Genomic DNA, 17,160 nt, shown 5'->3' on the forward strand with positions numbered 1-17,160 from the left:
GGAAAGAGAGTTCGTCTCCCTATGAGTTGCTTTAAGTTCGAACCCCAACGGTGGCTGGTTGATACGAATTCTGCATCCCGCACTCACTCACCACAGTGTTGAAGTAAAATATAGTCTCTGGTATCCTCATGGCTTAGTGTACATTGTGCTGTGGAGCTAACCGCTTGAGGTTTTCGTGGTTTTCCTTTTCATGTTATGCAAATGAGGATTAGTTTCATCAAAAATTCCTTTACTAAGGTTAGTTTGTCTCAATGCTTGATCCAGGAGCTCACCTATCCGGGTTGGGTTCAAAATTCAAGGTTACAAAGTTTAACATTGATAGTCGTAAGCTCAGAATGGAGTCGGTTGTTTAACGCTGGTTGTTGAAAATAAATAAAAATACGGTGATCTTGGATGAAATCCGAATAAATGCAAAAATTAAAAATAGGAATTTTTAAAAATATTCATCAAACACTTTTAGATATATTTAATATTGAAGGCCTTAAAGTAATTTCTGGCTTATTCTTCACTAAAACTCATTTAATCCATAATTTGCGGTAGCTAACGGTGCTAAATTTTAATTGCATTGTGAAGAGACATAACGCAAGTTTATTAACACGTGGATTCTCCTTTATTAGGTGGTAGTTGAGAACTTCACGCAAATTAACATAAAATATTAATGGCTATTTTACAACATTTTCCCTTTCACGGAATAAACTATAAGCTGAAATAGTTTAAAATTATTTGCAGCTTGTGGTGGAATTTTACATAATTTTGCCAAATATTTTACAGGTTTATATATTTTTCATTGAGAATGTGAAACTTAATTGAAATATAATCGTGAAGCAAATAAAGCTTCTAATAATTGAAATATTGCATCAAAATCAAACAGGATTTGTTTTTTTTCTTAACTTGAATTTTTCTGAGTGAATTTGGAAAAATTAATAATTTTTAAGTGAAAAATATGTAAGAAATTTAAGCAAAATTTTTAAAATCAGTATTCATATGCCATTTTAGTGTTTCAATTGTTTTATTTATAACTTAAATTTTAATAAAATGCTAGTATTATTGCTAATTATGAATTTCAGTAAATTTTCATAAAGATAATTCACCATTTTATTATAAAGCTACATTTTCAGTTGAAATTAGCATTTCAGTTTAACTTGAATTTTTTAAGATTAAGATGCTCTTTATAAATAATATTTTAAATTATTTACGAACTCATTTTTAAAATTATATATTCTTTTATCTAATATCTTAATTGATTATATATTAGACCTCATAAATTATCAACTTATTAATTCAAAAAGTGAAAATTATCTTCATAATTCATTCCGTATCTTGAATAATTTTATATTATTTTAGAAGCATTTTTCCACAGCTCACTTTTTTACGAATTTACAATCTTTCAACCATAGTAATAATTAACAATAAATGCTGTTTTCTAAGAATGCTTAGCATGAACGAAACAAAGTTTCGAAGAACTAGTGGACAATAAAACAACTAAGGAAATGGGGGGTCGTACTAAAGAGCGTTTACTATATCTGCTGCATATTACTGTGCGACTTAGATTTTCTATTATATTAAATTTACCAAAATATGAGGTAAAACTTCAACTTCCTAAATAAAGATTAACTACGTAAATAGTGTCAGTTAGAGTATGATTTTCAGAATTTGCCACCATTTTCCATGGCTTATGAGATAATTTAAATTTTATTTTATTTGTTGATGCTAAGTTTCCATAAATTAATTTTATAGAGACACGCTTTAGAAGCGTAAGTGGTAAAAGTAAAATAAGTTTGAGGTTTATTTAAAAAATGCAAATTCGCTGAAGTCATCACCATAATTAATGAAATTATAAACATTGATTTTACTTGTGAAAAACTTACATATTAAACCAAAGACAAATAATTCACAAAAACGTATGATGAAACTAATTTTTGATTTTTTTTAAAGCGGCAAGCAAGCAATTCAATCCTATTTTAATTTTATTTTCTAACCGTCGTTGAACAGCTGACACAATTTTGAGTTTACGACTAAATTACGTTCTCCTGGATAAAGAATTGGGAAAAATTAGCCTTCGCAAAGGAATTTTTGATGGAACTAACCCGCATTTGCGTTATATGGAGAGAAAAAACCACGAAACCATCTCATGGTTAGCCTGACGGCAAGGGATCTCTAACCCATGATCCATCTACCACTGATAATATTTTACGTCAGCAGTATGGTAGGCGTGAGCCGGTTGCATAATTCGTATCGAGACCAGGCGTAGCTGGGATTTGATCCCAGATCATCTCATTCAGAGACGAATGCTCTATCCCCTTAGCCACCGCGGCTCAAATTCTATCCTATTTAATCTTAATTTATATTCGCCGTTGAACAGCCGACACAATTTAATTTTTACGACCATTATTGTTCTACTCCGTATCCTAGTAATTTTTAACCCAATCCAGAAGACAAAGGAACTCCTGGATCAAGCATTGTAGGAAATTTGCATTCATGGAGGACTTTTTGATGAAAAGCCAGGCACATGCCAGGCGAAAAAGGCGCATGCGTAAACTACATTTTTGCTGTGCAAATTGGCAGATAGAGGTAATAGACATTGGGTCTCCGCACCATACTTCCCAACCATACAATCGTGTATATAATTTTCTAGTTCTACATGTACTTGGATATTATATCAAATTATTAAAAGATAGTTGGAGAGAGAGAAACAAAATCAAAGATTTAGTCTTTACCCAAAGAATCAAACTCTAACAAAAACCATGATAGGCGAATGCACTCTCCAGTGTACTAGTTAGGTGGGTTTAAATAGTTAAAATCAATATCAAATACTAAAACCTCTTTATTAAATAAAAAAAGATAAAATGCTTCATATGAAAATATGAATTCATATGACTTTTAACGACCTTAAAAAATTTATGAATCAATATTGATTGATTTCCTAATATTTCTCTTCTCTTATAACATCATTCAACTTTTAACACAGTAACGCAATTCTATGTAACTGAAAATTCTTGCAAAATTAAATGCAATTCTGAAAATAAATAGAGGAGATAAACAAATCAGTATTGGAAAAAAATGTTGAACATCTCTTTAAACAACTGAATACTTAAAATGCTAAAAGATGTTTAATATGATGTTTTGATTTCTTTAATGATATCATTTACCATGAAGTGAAGTAACTGAATTTGAAAGATATATCGAAAAAATTTGAAAGATAGAAAATAGTTATATCAAAATCTATCAAAGTCGCTATCAGCAGATACATTAAATCTATCAGAATCAATGGCAAAATTTATCAAAATCAATACTCAGAGAAATGCCAACAAATTATAATCAACCAAAATGCCAAAACCAAAGATCTAAACATGCCGTACAAATAAGAAATAAAACACATTAACTGTTTACATTAAAAAAATAAATAAATCGGACTTAAACAGGTAGCAAAATTTAACTATATCTCACTGGATAAATATACTATTTTTTTAGAAAATTTGAAAGTACCCATACATATAAAACAATTTTCTATCCCTTCTTATCCACTAGATATTTTTAACCATTTATTGATTTCTTTCAAACCCAGATTTTCATGGAATTTATACTAAATTAGATTTGAGTATCAAAGAGACGATCTTTCACAAATATTTCCAACTAACTCGATATACTATTAGAACTAACGTAAAGAAAGACGAACAATATAGTAAATCCTTTCTAAAAAGCACTCGAGATTATCAAAGATTTATTCTTTAGTCCATAAATCAGTTTTCTGATTCATTTCAAAACTGATAATTTAGAAATATATTGATAGTTTTGAAGCGTATGGAATATAGAAAATTAGTATTTTTAGTACCTGTTTAATGTAGTATTATCACTGATTAAAAACAAAGCTGCGTTGAATGATGGAATACTGCAATACACTGCAGCCGTTTGAGTTTTAAGCACAAAAAAAAGTTTCTTGCGAGTTGTAATTTTTATTTAAGGATGTGAGCAATTCCATCTTCAACAACAATTTGCCATTTAGTGTGCAATTTTTCGCTGTAGCGATGCGAATAAATGGAAATTTGATGTTACAATATCGGGCAAGTATGGTGGATGTCGCAGTATATTTTATCCTAATTCCTAACTTTTTTTTTTTGACTTTCTGATCAATGAAAATTGGATAAATAAATATATCTAATTTTAATTTAAAAACCCACTTTCGATATTTAGTAACGTAGAATGCACTTGGATTAAAATTTTTTAGCGGAAGCTGTTGATTTAGAACACATTATGAAACAGAAAAAAGCACAGAATGCCTTATATGTACCTCCTTCGGTAATTGACTGGCTATTTTTTCATAAAGACATGCTTAATATTTAGTTATTTATGAGAATAATCTTAATCTTATCTCTTATCATAAAATGTCTTTGGCACAATTTAGAAGCGCACATATAGCTCATAAATTACTAATGAATATCGGAATCTGTATTACTTTCCTTTTCACTTTCCTGATACTTTTATATTTTCTTCTACACCCTAATTTCAAATTGGTGAATTAACCAAAATTCATTGCTTTGTATCAAAAGGCAAAAAACCCAGCAAAAAGCCACTGAATCATTTTTTATCAATTAGTAGTTTGCAAGTAGTTTATAATATTAAGTGTTCAAATTGTTAGGAAAAATATTCAATATTTTTTTCTTAACGTAAAGGAAATCTAATCAAAAAATGGTCAAAGCTTTAACTAAAATATTCAATTTTTTTATTTGACATAAAAGAAATCTATTCAAAGAATGTTCAAAGCGTTAATCAAAAAATATTCAATTAATGCTTTTTTAACTTAAAAGAAACTTATTCAAAAAATGTTCAAAGCGTTAAAAAAATATCCAACCATTTTTTTTTTTGTAATGCAAGAGAAATCTCTTCAAGAACTATTCCGTTAAAACGTATTCTTACGCTAAGTATTCAATTTCGTCATGAGACTATTTATTTAGTTTTGACTGTTTCATAAATTGCGAATGAAAGGAAGTGTTTAACTGTAATAATTTATCAAACTGATAATTTCCATTGTGCAAATATATTACACTTAATGAAGATAATGAATCCATTCTGTGTGGAATTCTCTAAGAATATTAATAATTGTGGATAGATGTAACGAGTTCGTCCCATTAATTCATAAAGTTACACTCAGAATGGTTAAAAAAATATCCCTTAAATTCGCTGGTTTATAAACTTATCTTTGTACTTGAAATATAATTTTCAATTCTATAAGAACGAAGAAAAAAGTTGTATTAGCGTCATTAAATTAATGTGCTAACTCAGGAGTGTTCTCCCTCACACACATTTTTCGTTCGCAAATGACCTCGTTATCACGGAATTATAAAACAAAATATTCACGCTTAAAAAAAAAAGGAAAACACACAATTTATCGCGTAAATGAACATATTACTTCCATTAGAAAAGTTCAAGAGTGACAAACTTAGAAAAAGAAACTTAAATAGAAGCGCCTAGCGAACTGAAATATTGCTTTAATGTATCTGAACTAACTTTCACATAACTGAAAGTAAGATTACGAAACAAAGCTATTTTGCTGTATATCTGATATGAAGTTTGTTTAGTAAGTTTAATTTCATTTCCCGTTTCTTTACACGATAAATTTGACCATATTCTGGTAGTTGTGACCATATTTATTTTCTCTGTGTATCGATTTTGATCAATTTTGTTTTCCACGTTTTAAAAGTAGAAAATGTTTATTCAGATATATATGTTATACTTTTAAAAGATTGTACCTAGATAGTAAGGAATTTTATTTCAAAATGTTGTATCTGCGGTTTCTTTTTAAATGCACAACAAAGTTGACTGGTGAATCGAAATTCCTACAAAGCAGAAATGTTGCATTGCAATATTAATATCCATTGAAGATGAATACAGGCAATACAATGCAATATAAACAAATATATAAATTCTTAGCTTTCGTATACTTCGTATAACTTCTAATACTTTTTTTTTCTTCTGTATGGTGAAATTCTGAAATGCAACAATTTTTTAATGATGATGCGCAGTGATTTTCGATTCAATCTCAATACAAAAGGGATGTTTATGCAAGCTTAATGCAAATCTCATTGTTTCAATGAGGATAAACTGGAATACTAGAATAGTTAAAATTAACATTGCTTCAATAAGGCACTGTTTATTTACTAATCATTTATAAATGTTAGGGTTATTAGTTTGGGTTTTGTGATAAAGTTTTCTGTTATATTAAAATCAACCTCACGATGCTATATGGATAAATTTTAAAAAATAACAATAAGCGCATTGCTGAAACTAATTATTAAATTCATGTTGTTTAATGCATAAATCATAAGAAAGTAACTCAATTATCCCCCGATAAATTTTTAAAAAAAATTCACAAGTATGCAGTCAATGAAACTAATTATTTAATTGAAGTAATTCAACTTATTTAATAATCATAGAAACAAAACAAAATTATAAATACGGAAAAATGAATTTAATCTTTGAACTCAAAAGATTAAAAAATATTTAAGAAAGATTTCAAACAGTTCGGGAAATATTTCACAATATGAGCAATATTTAACAATTTTAATAACTCTGTATTTCATATTGATAAACTTTTACATAAGTGATTCGACAACAGAGGGACAGTTAAATATTGTATTTTTCCGCAGGTATGTGTAAAAATGAAACTATTTTCATTTTTTCACTTTTAGTGCTTATAATATTAGTCAATCAAGAATTTTGTGAAACATTTAAGGGAATAATATTGAACAGATTAATTAATTTATTTCAGACATTAGCTGTGGAAAAAAACCTTAGAAACATCCAAATGGTTAAGGAAATAAATATAAATATCAGTTCTTTTTAATAAATAACTTAATTATACAGTGGAAATTTTTTAAAAAAATATGTTAATTAATTAATTTTGTATTTATCATGTTTTCGTTATTTATGTTATAATTATGTTATCCAATAGTAACAACATTTTTGGCATTACTTCTTAATAATAAATTAAGCACACTTGAATGTTATTAAGTAAATTTACTTTATTATTATGTAACACACAATGATTCTTTTTCTATATGAAAAGCTTAACTTTTCGCCTTTTTATAAAAACTCTTCAGATATTATCATTTATCAAATTTATAATCATGTATTATACAACAACTGTAAATACTTAGTTAGGAATTTCTTCTGACCGAACAAAACTTCAAGTAAAATCTGGCGTAGGAAAAAAAACATTATTTTGCTAACATTAAACTTGATCTGTACTTTTCGATTTGAAACCACAGTCCGCGAAATCTGCTTTAAAATCTAGAATCTACTAAATCAAGCGTATCAATCCTCTACCATTTTGATTGGAGAACCATATTATTATTTTAAAAATATGAGCTGTGCGCCAGGACACATCATCTGATTAGAGTTACGTAATTTTCTTATCGATTTGAAAGCTGAATACAGCACTAGTGGTCGAAAACTAGGATGTAAAGAATGAGTTATGCGGTCTGAAAAGTTCAGCTCCAGAGCCGGAATTCTTCAAAAATATTTTTGATTTCATTGTTATATTTAGTGTCTACTGCTTCTTTGCTTGAAATGAAAAAGAACAATTATCGAAATAAATTTCATTCCAAACGTAATTTGTAAAATACTGAGCAGCTTGATTGCTAAATAAATATTTCAGTGAGTAAATTATTATAGCTTTTCTAATGAAATTTTTAATTCATTATTTTCCTTTTTAAAAGACCGTATTTTTTCATTCAGCCTAATAAAGTTCTAAAATATCTACTGTTTGTAAAAAAATAAAAATAAAAATATTAGGAACAGCAATATCGCACTGTACTGTTACTTTGAATCAGTTGAAATTAACAACCTTACATTTTTTGTTTGTGTTTTATTAAGTTTTTGAGCATAACTTTTAAAGTATACTAATATGACTTAAAATATTATATTAATTATAAAAATTAATTAGTATTTTGAATCAATCATTTAATTTAATTCCTAAATTTATACTAACAAATGAAAGTAATCATTATTCTTATTAATAAATATAAAACTAATTGAAAATGTGATTTTTTTAATTTTCATAAAATTTAAGTGAGTATGGAAACAAAATAAATCAAGTAAATAATTGGTATGCAGTTTTACGAACAACGCTTGAACTATTGATTATGCAAATTAATTTGTATTTATCATCATATGCTTAGTATTAATTATTAAACTTATGCTAATGATAAAAATTAAGCCGTATTTTTGGAAATAAGTACAATATTTACTGTAACTTTTAAGCACCAAAAAGATTTAGAGAAACTATTGAAAAAATTTATATAGAAACTAGATTCTTCTATTTTTATAATTTTTGAAAACGCTAGAAAAAAAAACATTAAATAAATAATTTTAACCTTTCATTAGAAAATGTTTTCAATTGTCTAAGAAAAAGGGAAAAAAATCTTCAAATCTGAATAATTATCAGAACATATAAATTGAACAATTTTAAATACATGTGGTTTGCACAATTTTAAATATGATTTGCAAAATTTTTAATACATGTGCTCTGAATAACATTGACTACTACAATTATAGGTAAATATAGCAGTTCAAGGTCTAAGCTGATTAATTAGATTATAATATATCCGATTTATTTATTTATGTAATCAACATAAAACAACACACCTTTTAACTCATTTCAGCTGAATTAAATCATCGCTGAATTGAATTAAATCACCGTTAACATATCAAACAATTGTTATTAACAAATTCATTAAGAGTTGTTACCATTACTATTATTATTATTATTATTATTATTATTATAATTATTTACAAATCTAAATTAAAAATTATTAATAATTTATTAATTAGTAAATTTAAATTCAATGATTCATTAATCTCTTTCAAACAAATAGAAGCAACCTTTCACTTCATAATTATCATCGCTATCTGAAAAATTCTAGCAGTTGTAATTACTTACAGTAACAAGAATATTCCTTCAAAGACATTCCAGATTACAAGTAACGTGCTAGGTTTAGAGCTTTGATTTACATAATGTTATTCTCTCAATAATCTTGAATGCTTAGATCCTTAATGTAAACATGGAATAATAGATAATTTATCGAAAGTCCTTGCTCTCTGTTAGATATTTTAAGCCCTTGCGAACATATTATCGTACTTCTTAAACAGGATTGCACTATTCTATCACGCAACAGAATTTTGATTCAATTTAGTAACTTGTTACTATAGCAAAAATTTGAACCACATCATAGTTCAAGGTAGAGATATTATTTTGAATAATTTTTACTGATTTTGCGGTCTAATTTTGTAGAAACTTTGCAGCAATTTAAGTTAAATATAGCATAGTGAACTACTCCCTACTGTAGACTATATTTTGTAACCATCGTTGAACAGTCGATCCAATTTTAGGGTATACGACTTCTTATGTAAGCTCTGACCTAACGTAACCTTTGAATTTTGAACCCAATCCAGAAGACAAGGGAACTCCTAGATCAAGGATTGTAAGAGTTTTGCCTTAGTGGAGGACTTTTTGATGGAACTAACCCGCATTTACGCTACATGGCGAGGAAGATTACGAGAACCTCCCAGGGTTAGCCTGATGGCAAAGGGACTCTAACCTATGATCCGTCTACCACTGAGGATATTTCACGTCAGCACTGTGGTCGGTGCCAGCCGGATGCGGATTTGCATAGGCAAGCCATGGTGGGGATTCAAACCCGATTCACCTAATTGGAAGGTGAACGCTCTATCCCCGGAGCCATCGCTGCTCTACTATAAACTATATGACTTTATGCTGCAATTTCAGCTGGAACTGTATATCACTTATAATTAAACTAATATTACTAATATTAATACACTTATAAGTAAACAAATAAACTAATATAACTAAATACCACTTATAATTAAACAAATAAACTAATATGATCCCACACTAAGCAGCCATGGCCGGGCACGTAGCTCCGTTTCTCAGGGCCCTTTGTTAAGGCAGTCAAAACTCGACAGCCATGTAAATGTGACTCCATTCAGACTATGTGGACATCACCTGAGCAGCTATTCTTTTCTCCAAGCTTCCACACCACAACTAACGATGCGACAAATACAGCAGCTACTCATATTAGCCAGGAATTTAGCCTGCTGTCAGGATCGAACTCGTTGCTTTATGCCCTCCTTTATTACAGTGAGTGACGTCTTAATGAGGGTAATTGCGAACATTGCCTTGCAATTTTTAAGTTGTTTCTTATTGATGATTTTAATTGCATAATTTGACCAGTTACAGAATTGTATAAATTTAAACATAAAAGTTAGTATGAAAACTTGAAAGTATAAAGGAGACCTATTGACAGTATGATAATTGTAATACTGTAACTAAATATACTTTATCATAAGATGTTTCGTAACAGGTTGTTTACGATTTTTAAAAAAAATATAGTAATATAAATCCACTTTAGGTTTTAAGCCCTTAATTTTGATTAATCATCAAAATTGAAAAAGTAAAAAGTAAAAAATAATAATATTAAGAAAAGACTATAAACAAATTTAGCAGTAAATGCCACTGAATAAGAATACCTGGAAATAAATAAATAATTTAAAGGCAAATTCCAACATATTTTTTATCAATTTTTTGCCGATGACAAAGATATCTTAATTTTTTTATAAATATATTCCTCAAATATCATAATATTTCAATGATTTATGCTGGTTGCTGCTGCAACGTTAAAAATTCCAATTCAATTTACGGTAAAAAGTATGGGCATCATGGATCCCTAGCCAAATTATTAGACGCACTATAAGATTTTAAGTAAAATCTTAATTATCAGGTGATACTATACAGCTCTATTGTATTTACGTGACTGAAACCGGTTTGCAGTTGTTTACATTCGTGTATCAATTGGTTAAATTAGACGATATATAATATAAATTCGACGATTGTATAAATTGGACGATAGATTATATAAATACGCAATACTTATTATATCAGGTATTATATTAAAATATTATAACAATTAGCCCAAATTATTAGACGCACTGTAGAGTTTTTATAATTACATGCTATGCACTAGTTTATATGTAATACTTTTCTGTTTAAACATACACGTAATAAATTTTTATTCAGGATATTTTTCATTTACCTCCAATTTGTATTTACTTAGAACTTACTGCATTACAAATGGTAATCAATTGATACACGAACGTAAACAAGTACAAACCGGTACAAAGCGTACAAAGAAGTACAAACAAGTACAAAGCGTAAAAACAATAAACCTGCATAGTATCACCTGATAATTAAGATTTCACGTAGAATCTTAAAGTGCGCCTATAATTTTTGGCCAGAGACTGTACATGAAATTTCTTCCTCAGCAAAATAAATTTTTATCGTAAAAATTTATATCATAATTTTTACGGTAATATTTATTTAATTACACTGATTCAGCGATTTTATAGTAAATACTACTGTAAAAATTACAGTAAACCAGATTCTTTATTCCATAAAATTTTTACAGTTGAAAATATTCGCACCCAAATTGCAGGTACTTTTTACCATTATTTGATCAGAAATGTCTTTGCCGTTTACCCATGCAAGAGTTTTCACTAAAATATTTTTAAGTATAGTCAATAAAGAACAATTCATGGATAATTAATTAAGAAGTTAATTATGTACATGACGACCCCTTTAAAATGACTAAATGATTAAATATCTAATAAATTAATATCTGATTGCAATTCAATATCCAGAATTTAATAATTATCACATAAGTTCTCACCTTAATTTTGCTCAGGTACTTTCTTGGCGGCAAAAATTTTTAAGTATAGTTAATAAAGAACTGTTCATAGATAATTAATTAAGAAGTAAGAAATTAATTATGCACATGACATCCCCTTTAAAGAGACTAAGAGATTAAATATCTAATAAACTTATATCTGATTGCAATTCAATACCCAGAATTTAATTAATATCACATAAGTTCTCACCTTAATTATCTATGTATGTCTAATTATCTATGTCGGGTGAATCCGCCCTCAGGTACTTTCCCGGCGGCAAAAATTTTTAAGTATAGTTAATAAAGAACAGTTCATAGATAATTAATTAAGAAGTAAGAAATTAATTATGTTCATGACATCCCCTTTAAAATGACTAAATGATTAAATATCTAATAAATTTATATCTGATTGCAATTCAATACCCAGAATTTAATTAATATCACATAAGTTCTCACCTTAATTTTGCTCAGGTACTTTCTTGGCGGCAAAATTTTTTAAGTATAGTTAATAAAAAACAGTTCATAGATAATTAATTAAGAAGTAAGAAATTAATTATGTACATGACATCCCCTTTAAAATGACTAAAAGATTAAATATCTAATAAATTAATATCTGATTGCGATTCAATACCCAGAATTTAATTAATATCACATAAGTTCTCACCTTAATTTTGCTCAGGTACTTTCTTGGCGGCCTTTTTACAAACAGGTATCCCTGCTTGACGACGTCACCAACGGGAAAGCTTAAGGGAGGACTACACTGAAAATCACTAGCCATCACAGAAATGTCATTTTAGTCTCAAAAATTTTTTTAGTTGATTTCGTTTTTAGCATAAACAAATTGAAATAAATTTATACAATTTATAACATTCTCACACTTTAAACTCTTTTTAATAGCACCTTATTAAGCTCTAACTAAGGGGATCAAATGATCAGTTAAGTTAGCATGATCAGTTGGGATCCCAAACAATCTTCACACTATCTTGGAGCCAGTGTAATCCAATGCACATACAGTTTTTAAGTACTGCACTTAGCTTTGGACATAATCCTGCTTAGTAGTGAATTCATTGTATAAGAAATTTTCCCATTTTATATGCAACGGGAATAAAAAATGTGAAAGAAAAATATATTTCAGAGCGATACTAGCATGATAATCTTCCAAAATCGAGAGTTAAAATACATTGCCTTATATATATAAGAAATTATGATTCATGGAATATTTTGCAAATGTTTATTGAAAGTTTTTTTTTACTCTGGAAGTAATGGTTTAGTGCATTTTCCTTTTACGCATTAAAATTATCCAGGGGTAATTTAATTCGTACTTATTGGATTGCTTAGTTAAGGAAAGTTTGGAAACTTTCATGCAGAGAAATAAACACATGCTATGAAATCAATAATCTGCTTCTCGGCTTCTCTTAGTATTCTGAACTTCTAGATCAAAATGAGAGAAGTGATGAGACTTTAGTCCGGCTTGGGAGTTTTAGATTCACGATCGCCAACCAGAATCCAATATCACGCCAGAAATCTCGCCAATATAGAGAAGTCATCCAACTCAAAGTAGTGCAGAATACTAATAAACTTCTTTTTTAAAGGTATAGGTACGCAATAAAAACTCTTTAGTTAGAGAAGAACTGTATTTATATTAGATAAAAAGGCGATTCGAGAGGAAAAATTGTCAGTTAAAGGATTATTTTTAGATTAAGACGACGTCTATTGCCTGCAAAAGTCGAATAAAGGGTTTTTAAGGAAATAATGAAACCTTTAAAAAATATGACACAAATTAAAATAACAAAAAATTATCTGAATATATTTTAGAAAAATGTTGAGTACTTATATAAGTTAATATTGTACAGATATAGGAGGATTATTTTTGGTTTAGGTTGATATCAATTTCTACGAATAATTGTAAGAAAAACAAGATTTGATGCAATATTAAAACTTTAAAAAATAATATCAAGTAAAAATAAATATAAATATCTACCATATTTTATCTTACACTATCTCTTATAAATATTGATAAAAAACCTAATATATAATAATGTAAACTATATATAGGTATAAAATAATTTCAATTAAAAAGTAATACTTTGTAAAAGGGGTCATATATTTCAATAGCAGACTCTCTCTAACTTCCGAAGATTGATATGCAATTTCATATGTTTTGCTTATATAGTTTGAGTGTCTCAAATAATTCTTACTAAATTTATATTTTTTGCTTATATAGTTTGCATTTCTCAAAAATTGCTATGCAATTTTATATGTTTTGCTTACATAGTTTGCGAGTCTCAAAGATTGCTAAGCAAGTCTTTTTGTAATTTGTTTTGCAAACCAAGCTTCCTACACTCACTACTATGTTAAACCCATTTAGAATGTGTTACGGCTTAAAATGTTAAGAATTAAAATCAATTAGTAAAAACTTTAAAACTAATTCCTATTTAAAAATTATCTTTTAGTGACAAGACAAATGTTTTAAATGAAAAAAATTAAAGTGAAATTAAAAAGCATGCAAAAGAAGAACTTACGGAAACAAAATAATATTTATACTTTATAAAACAACATGTGTGATGTAATGTCTCAGGTCACGTCTTTCATAATGGCTCTAAGCACTTGCGTGTCGTTTTTGATAATACTTAAGAAACGTAACAGTAAGACTAATAATCATTATTATTGAACCTGCATACGTATAATTAAAGCAGAATATGGAACACATTGTTTGTTTGTCCCGCCGTGGACAGATCGTTAAGACACGGTTCCCAGCAGATCACCGAAGTCAAGTATCACTGGCTGCGGTCAGTGTGCGGGTGGGTGACCACTTGGATCAGTCTGCAAAGGGACCGAGGGTATGCGGTATTAGTCCTCGTTAAACTTTTCTACCGTCAAGTGCTCGACTTCGCGTGCAGGTTGTCAAGCTACCAAAGGGGGGTGCCATTCCCTCCTCAGAGGATCAAAATTGTGATGGCATGTCTTCGGATCATCCTCAGGGATGTTTCCCAGATCGTCGCCAATAGCCCATTGTGCAGCTCTAGAGTGACGTAAATGAACTACAGCAACATTGTTTGTTGATACAAACTAATGGCCTTTAATCTTTCAGCTCTTCCCAACTTGTAGCTCAGTTAATTTCAGATTTTCGTGTAGACACGAGAAAAGAAGTTTCATTCAGAAATTTAAAAACAAGTACATTTACACTTTAGTGTTTATGACAACTCACGTGCTTTATATTTGAATTCCTTGTTTCCAACTTGAAAAACAATTTCTGAATTGTGCTCTTTTTAAATTGCACTTTTAATGAAGAAAACTTTTATAACTACAAAACTATTATTCTAATCAACTCGAATTTTAACTCATTAAATTCAGTATAAAAATTTTCATCGCAAAATGTACCCAACACTTTCAGATAACCCAAGATTGCAAATTAAAAATTGCATGAAAGTTATTTCTGAAATAATACCTTTTATGCATGAAGACACTAACAACTTCGGAAACTGTTGGTTCAACTGAATCGCGTATAGTTTCGTTCAATTTAGCGCAGATTTCTCCATTTTATTTAATAAAATCAATATTAAGTTTGATATCAAATCAAATAACGGAAACCGGAAAGTCTACGGTAAATATACAATGCGCAGAAAGGTGGATTCAGTAATAAGAAAATCCAGACGATAAGAAAAATATTTTAATGATTTTCCGGAAAAAAAAAGAGTCTTGTCGATGGGAATTCTTTAAGATTTCCATTTATATATCTAGAAAACATTTGAAATGTAATGTATTTTTTTTTGGTATAAATGTTTTCTTATAGAATTTAAAATTTTTGAACTGATGTAAATGATGGATTCCAAAAGAAAGTAAATGGAAGTACAAAAATTTATTTGCTTAAGAAATTAATTCATCTTTCAAAGATTTTTTCAGTTCATTATTTAAGTATAATTTTGTGCTGTTCAAGGAAAATACGACTTAGTCATTAAAATTTGAACAATATTTCTAGTTCATACATTGTTAGAATTTTCATATGAAATTTAAGGTGAAATAACCGTTTGCAGTCTGTCTATCCAATTAACCATAAAGTTTACGGGTAAAGAAATTTTTTTTTACCTTTATGGTATTGAAACCATTTACAACTAGTATGGTGTTAAGACTGGGAATTTTAAAGCTATACGGTTTTTCAATCATTTACAACTAACATGGTTACAAAACCATAAAAAAGAAATTTTACTGAACATTGGAGATTTGTTAGGTGATAGGCACTGGAATTATGTTGTATCAAATGAACTCTAGAATGTGGCTTAATTAGTTTATCTGGTAATTTCACCAATCGTAAGAGATTAGAAAAACTGTTTTTTTGTGCTAAGTGGATTTATGGTGCTGCCATCTGCACGTGGATGATAGTATCGTATTCTAATATTCCATGGTCACAAATCGGAAAGGGCTGAGAACTGAAACTCTTCATGTGTTGAAAGGAATGGAGGAAATATTGCGGTGTTAACGCTGAGACTCGAACCCCCGTTCCGTCAGCCAGGAGTTCGCCCATTCGGCAGTAATATGCACCCAGCTACGAGGAACCAAGTTGCTTCAGTTGATGGGCCTAGTTGGTGCGATGAAATTCTGGTTGTCCAGCCGTATTAGGTGAACGAACGGTTTTTCTCGCAGTTAACAGTTTAAATAGCATTTTATTTATGCTTATTTGACTGTTTTGTTTGAATATGGTGAAATAAGAATTAAATAAATTGCGTTTGAAAAAATTCATATGATAAATTCCTAACAGAGTATCAATGAACTAAATATTTCAATCAAGTTTATTAACCAAATACTTATATTTAAAATACTAGTTATCTCAAAATAACACTGAAATACTTAACTAGTCATATTTAAAATATCAGAATGAATTACATAACGTATGGATTATCATTTGGCTAACCAAAGAAGGTTCGCACGATAATTTTTATAAATGCAAGGAAATATAGTCAGGAAAATATAGTTAGCATATTAGAGAACAGCAGCGTCATCTCATTTGTTGATAGTTTCGTTGATGCTGCTGTTTAGTTCTCAGCAAATTTTAATTTCAATTCCACTTTGAAGAAGAAATAATAGCAAAGCAAATGGTACTGCTGTATGGAGATAAAAAAATCCTTGTAAAATTACCGCACTATAAGGTAATGGCATTTATAATTAAAAAATGGTAAACAAAACCGAAATATATGGTATAATTACTCATTTTGTAGTTTTTTCGTTCATATGGTAACTGTTTATCAAAAATTCTTTTTTTTCGAAAATTATAGATCTTATATCCACACATTTATTAAAAATACAAAATCGAAAATTAAATTTGGCCGAATAAATTGCTCTGCTATTAGGTATCGTGATAAAATTACTAAATTTTACCACATTTACCAAATTTCATCTCATATTATAAAATCTCATTTTACTTTCA

At 28.9% G+C, this 17,160-nt stretch overlaps 1 protein-coding gene across 2 annotated transcripts in view; it reads right to left on the reverse strand.

Moving 5' to 3' along the window:
- LOC107451933 (uncharacterized) overlaps positions 1–13,193 on the reverse strand; it is a 100,133-nt gene extending 86,940 nt beyond the window's left edge. For both annotated transcript variants that reach the window (XM_016068177.4, XM_016068176.4), the window contains exon 1: positions 12,403–13,193. In XM_016068177.4, coding sequence (XP_015923663.1) covers positions 12,403–12,516 — 114 coding nt within the window. In that variant the 5' untranslated portion in view covers positions 12,517–13,193. The remainder of the gene's footprint in view (positions 1–12,402) is intronic.
- Between the last annotated feature and the right edge of the window lie 3,967 nt (positions 13,194–17,160).

The sequence above is a fragment of the Parasteatoda tepidariorum genome, chromosome 10 (genome assembly GCF_982258835.1).
Source record: "Parasteatoda tepidariorum strain Cologne lab strain chromosome 10, Ptep-v5.0, whole genome shotgun sequence".
NCBI classification, from domain to species: Eukaryota; Metazoa; Arthropoda; class Arachnida; order Araneae; family Theridiidae; genus Parasteatoda; species Parasteatoda tepidariorum.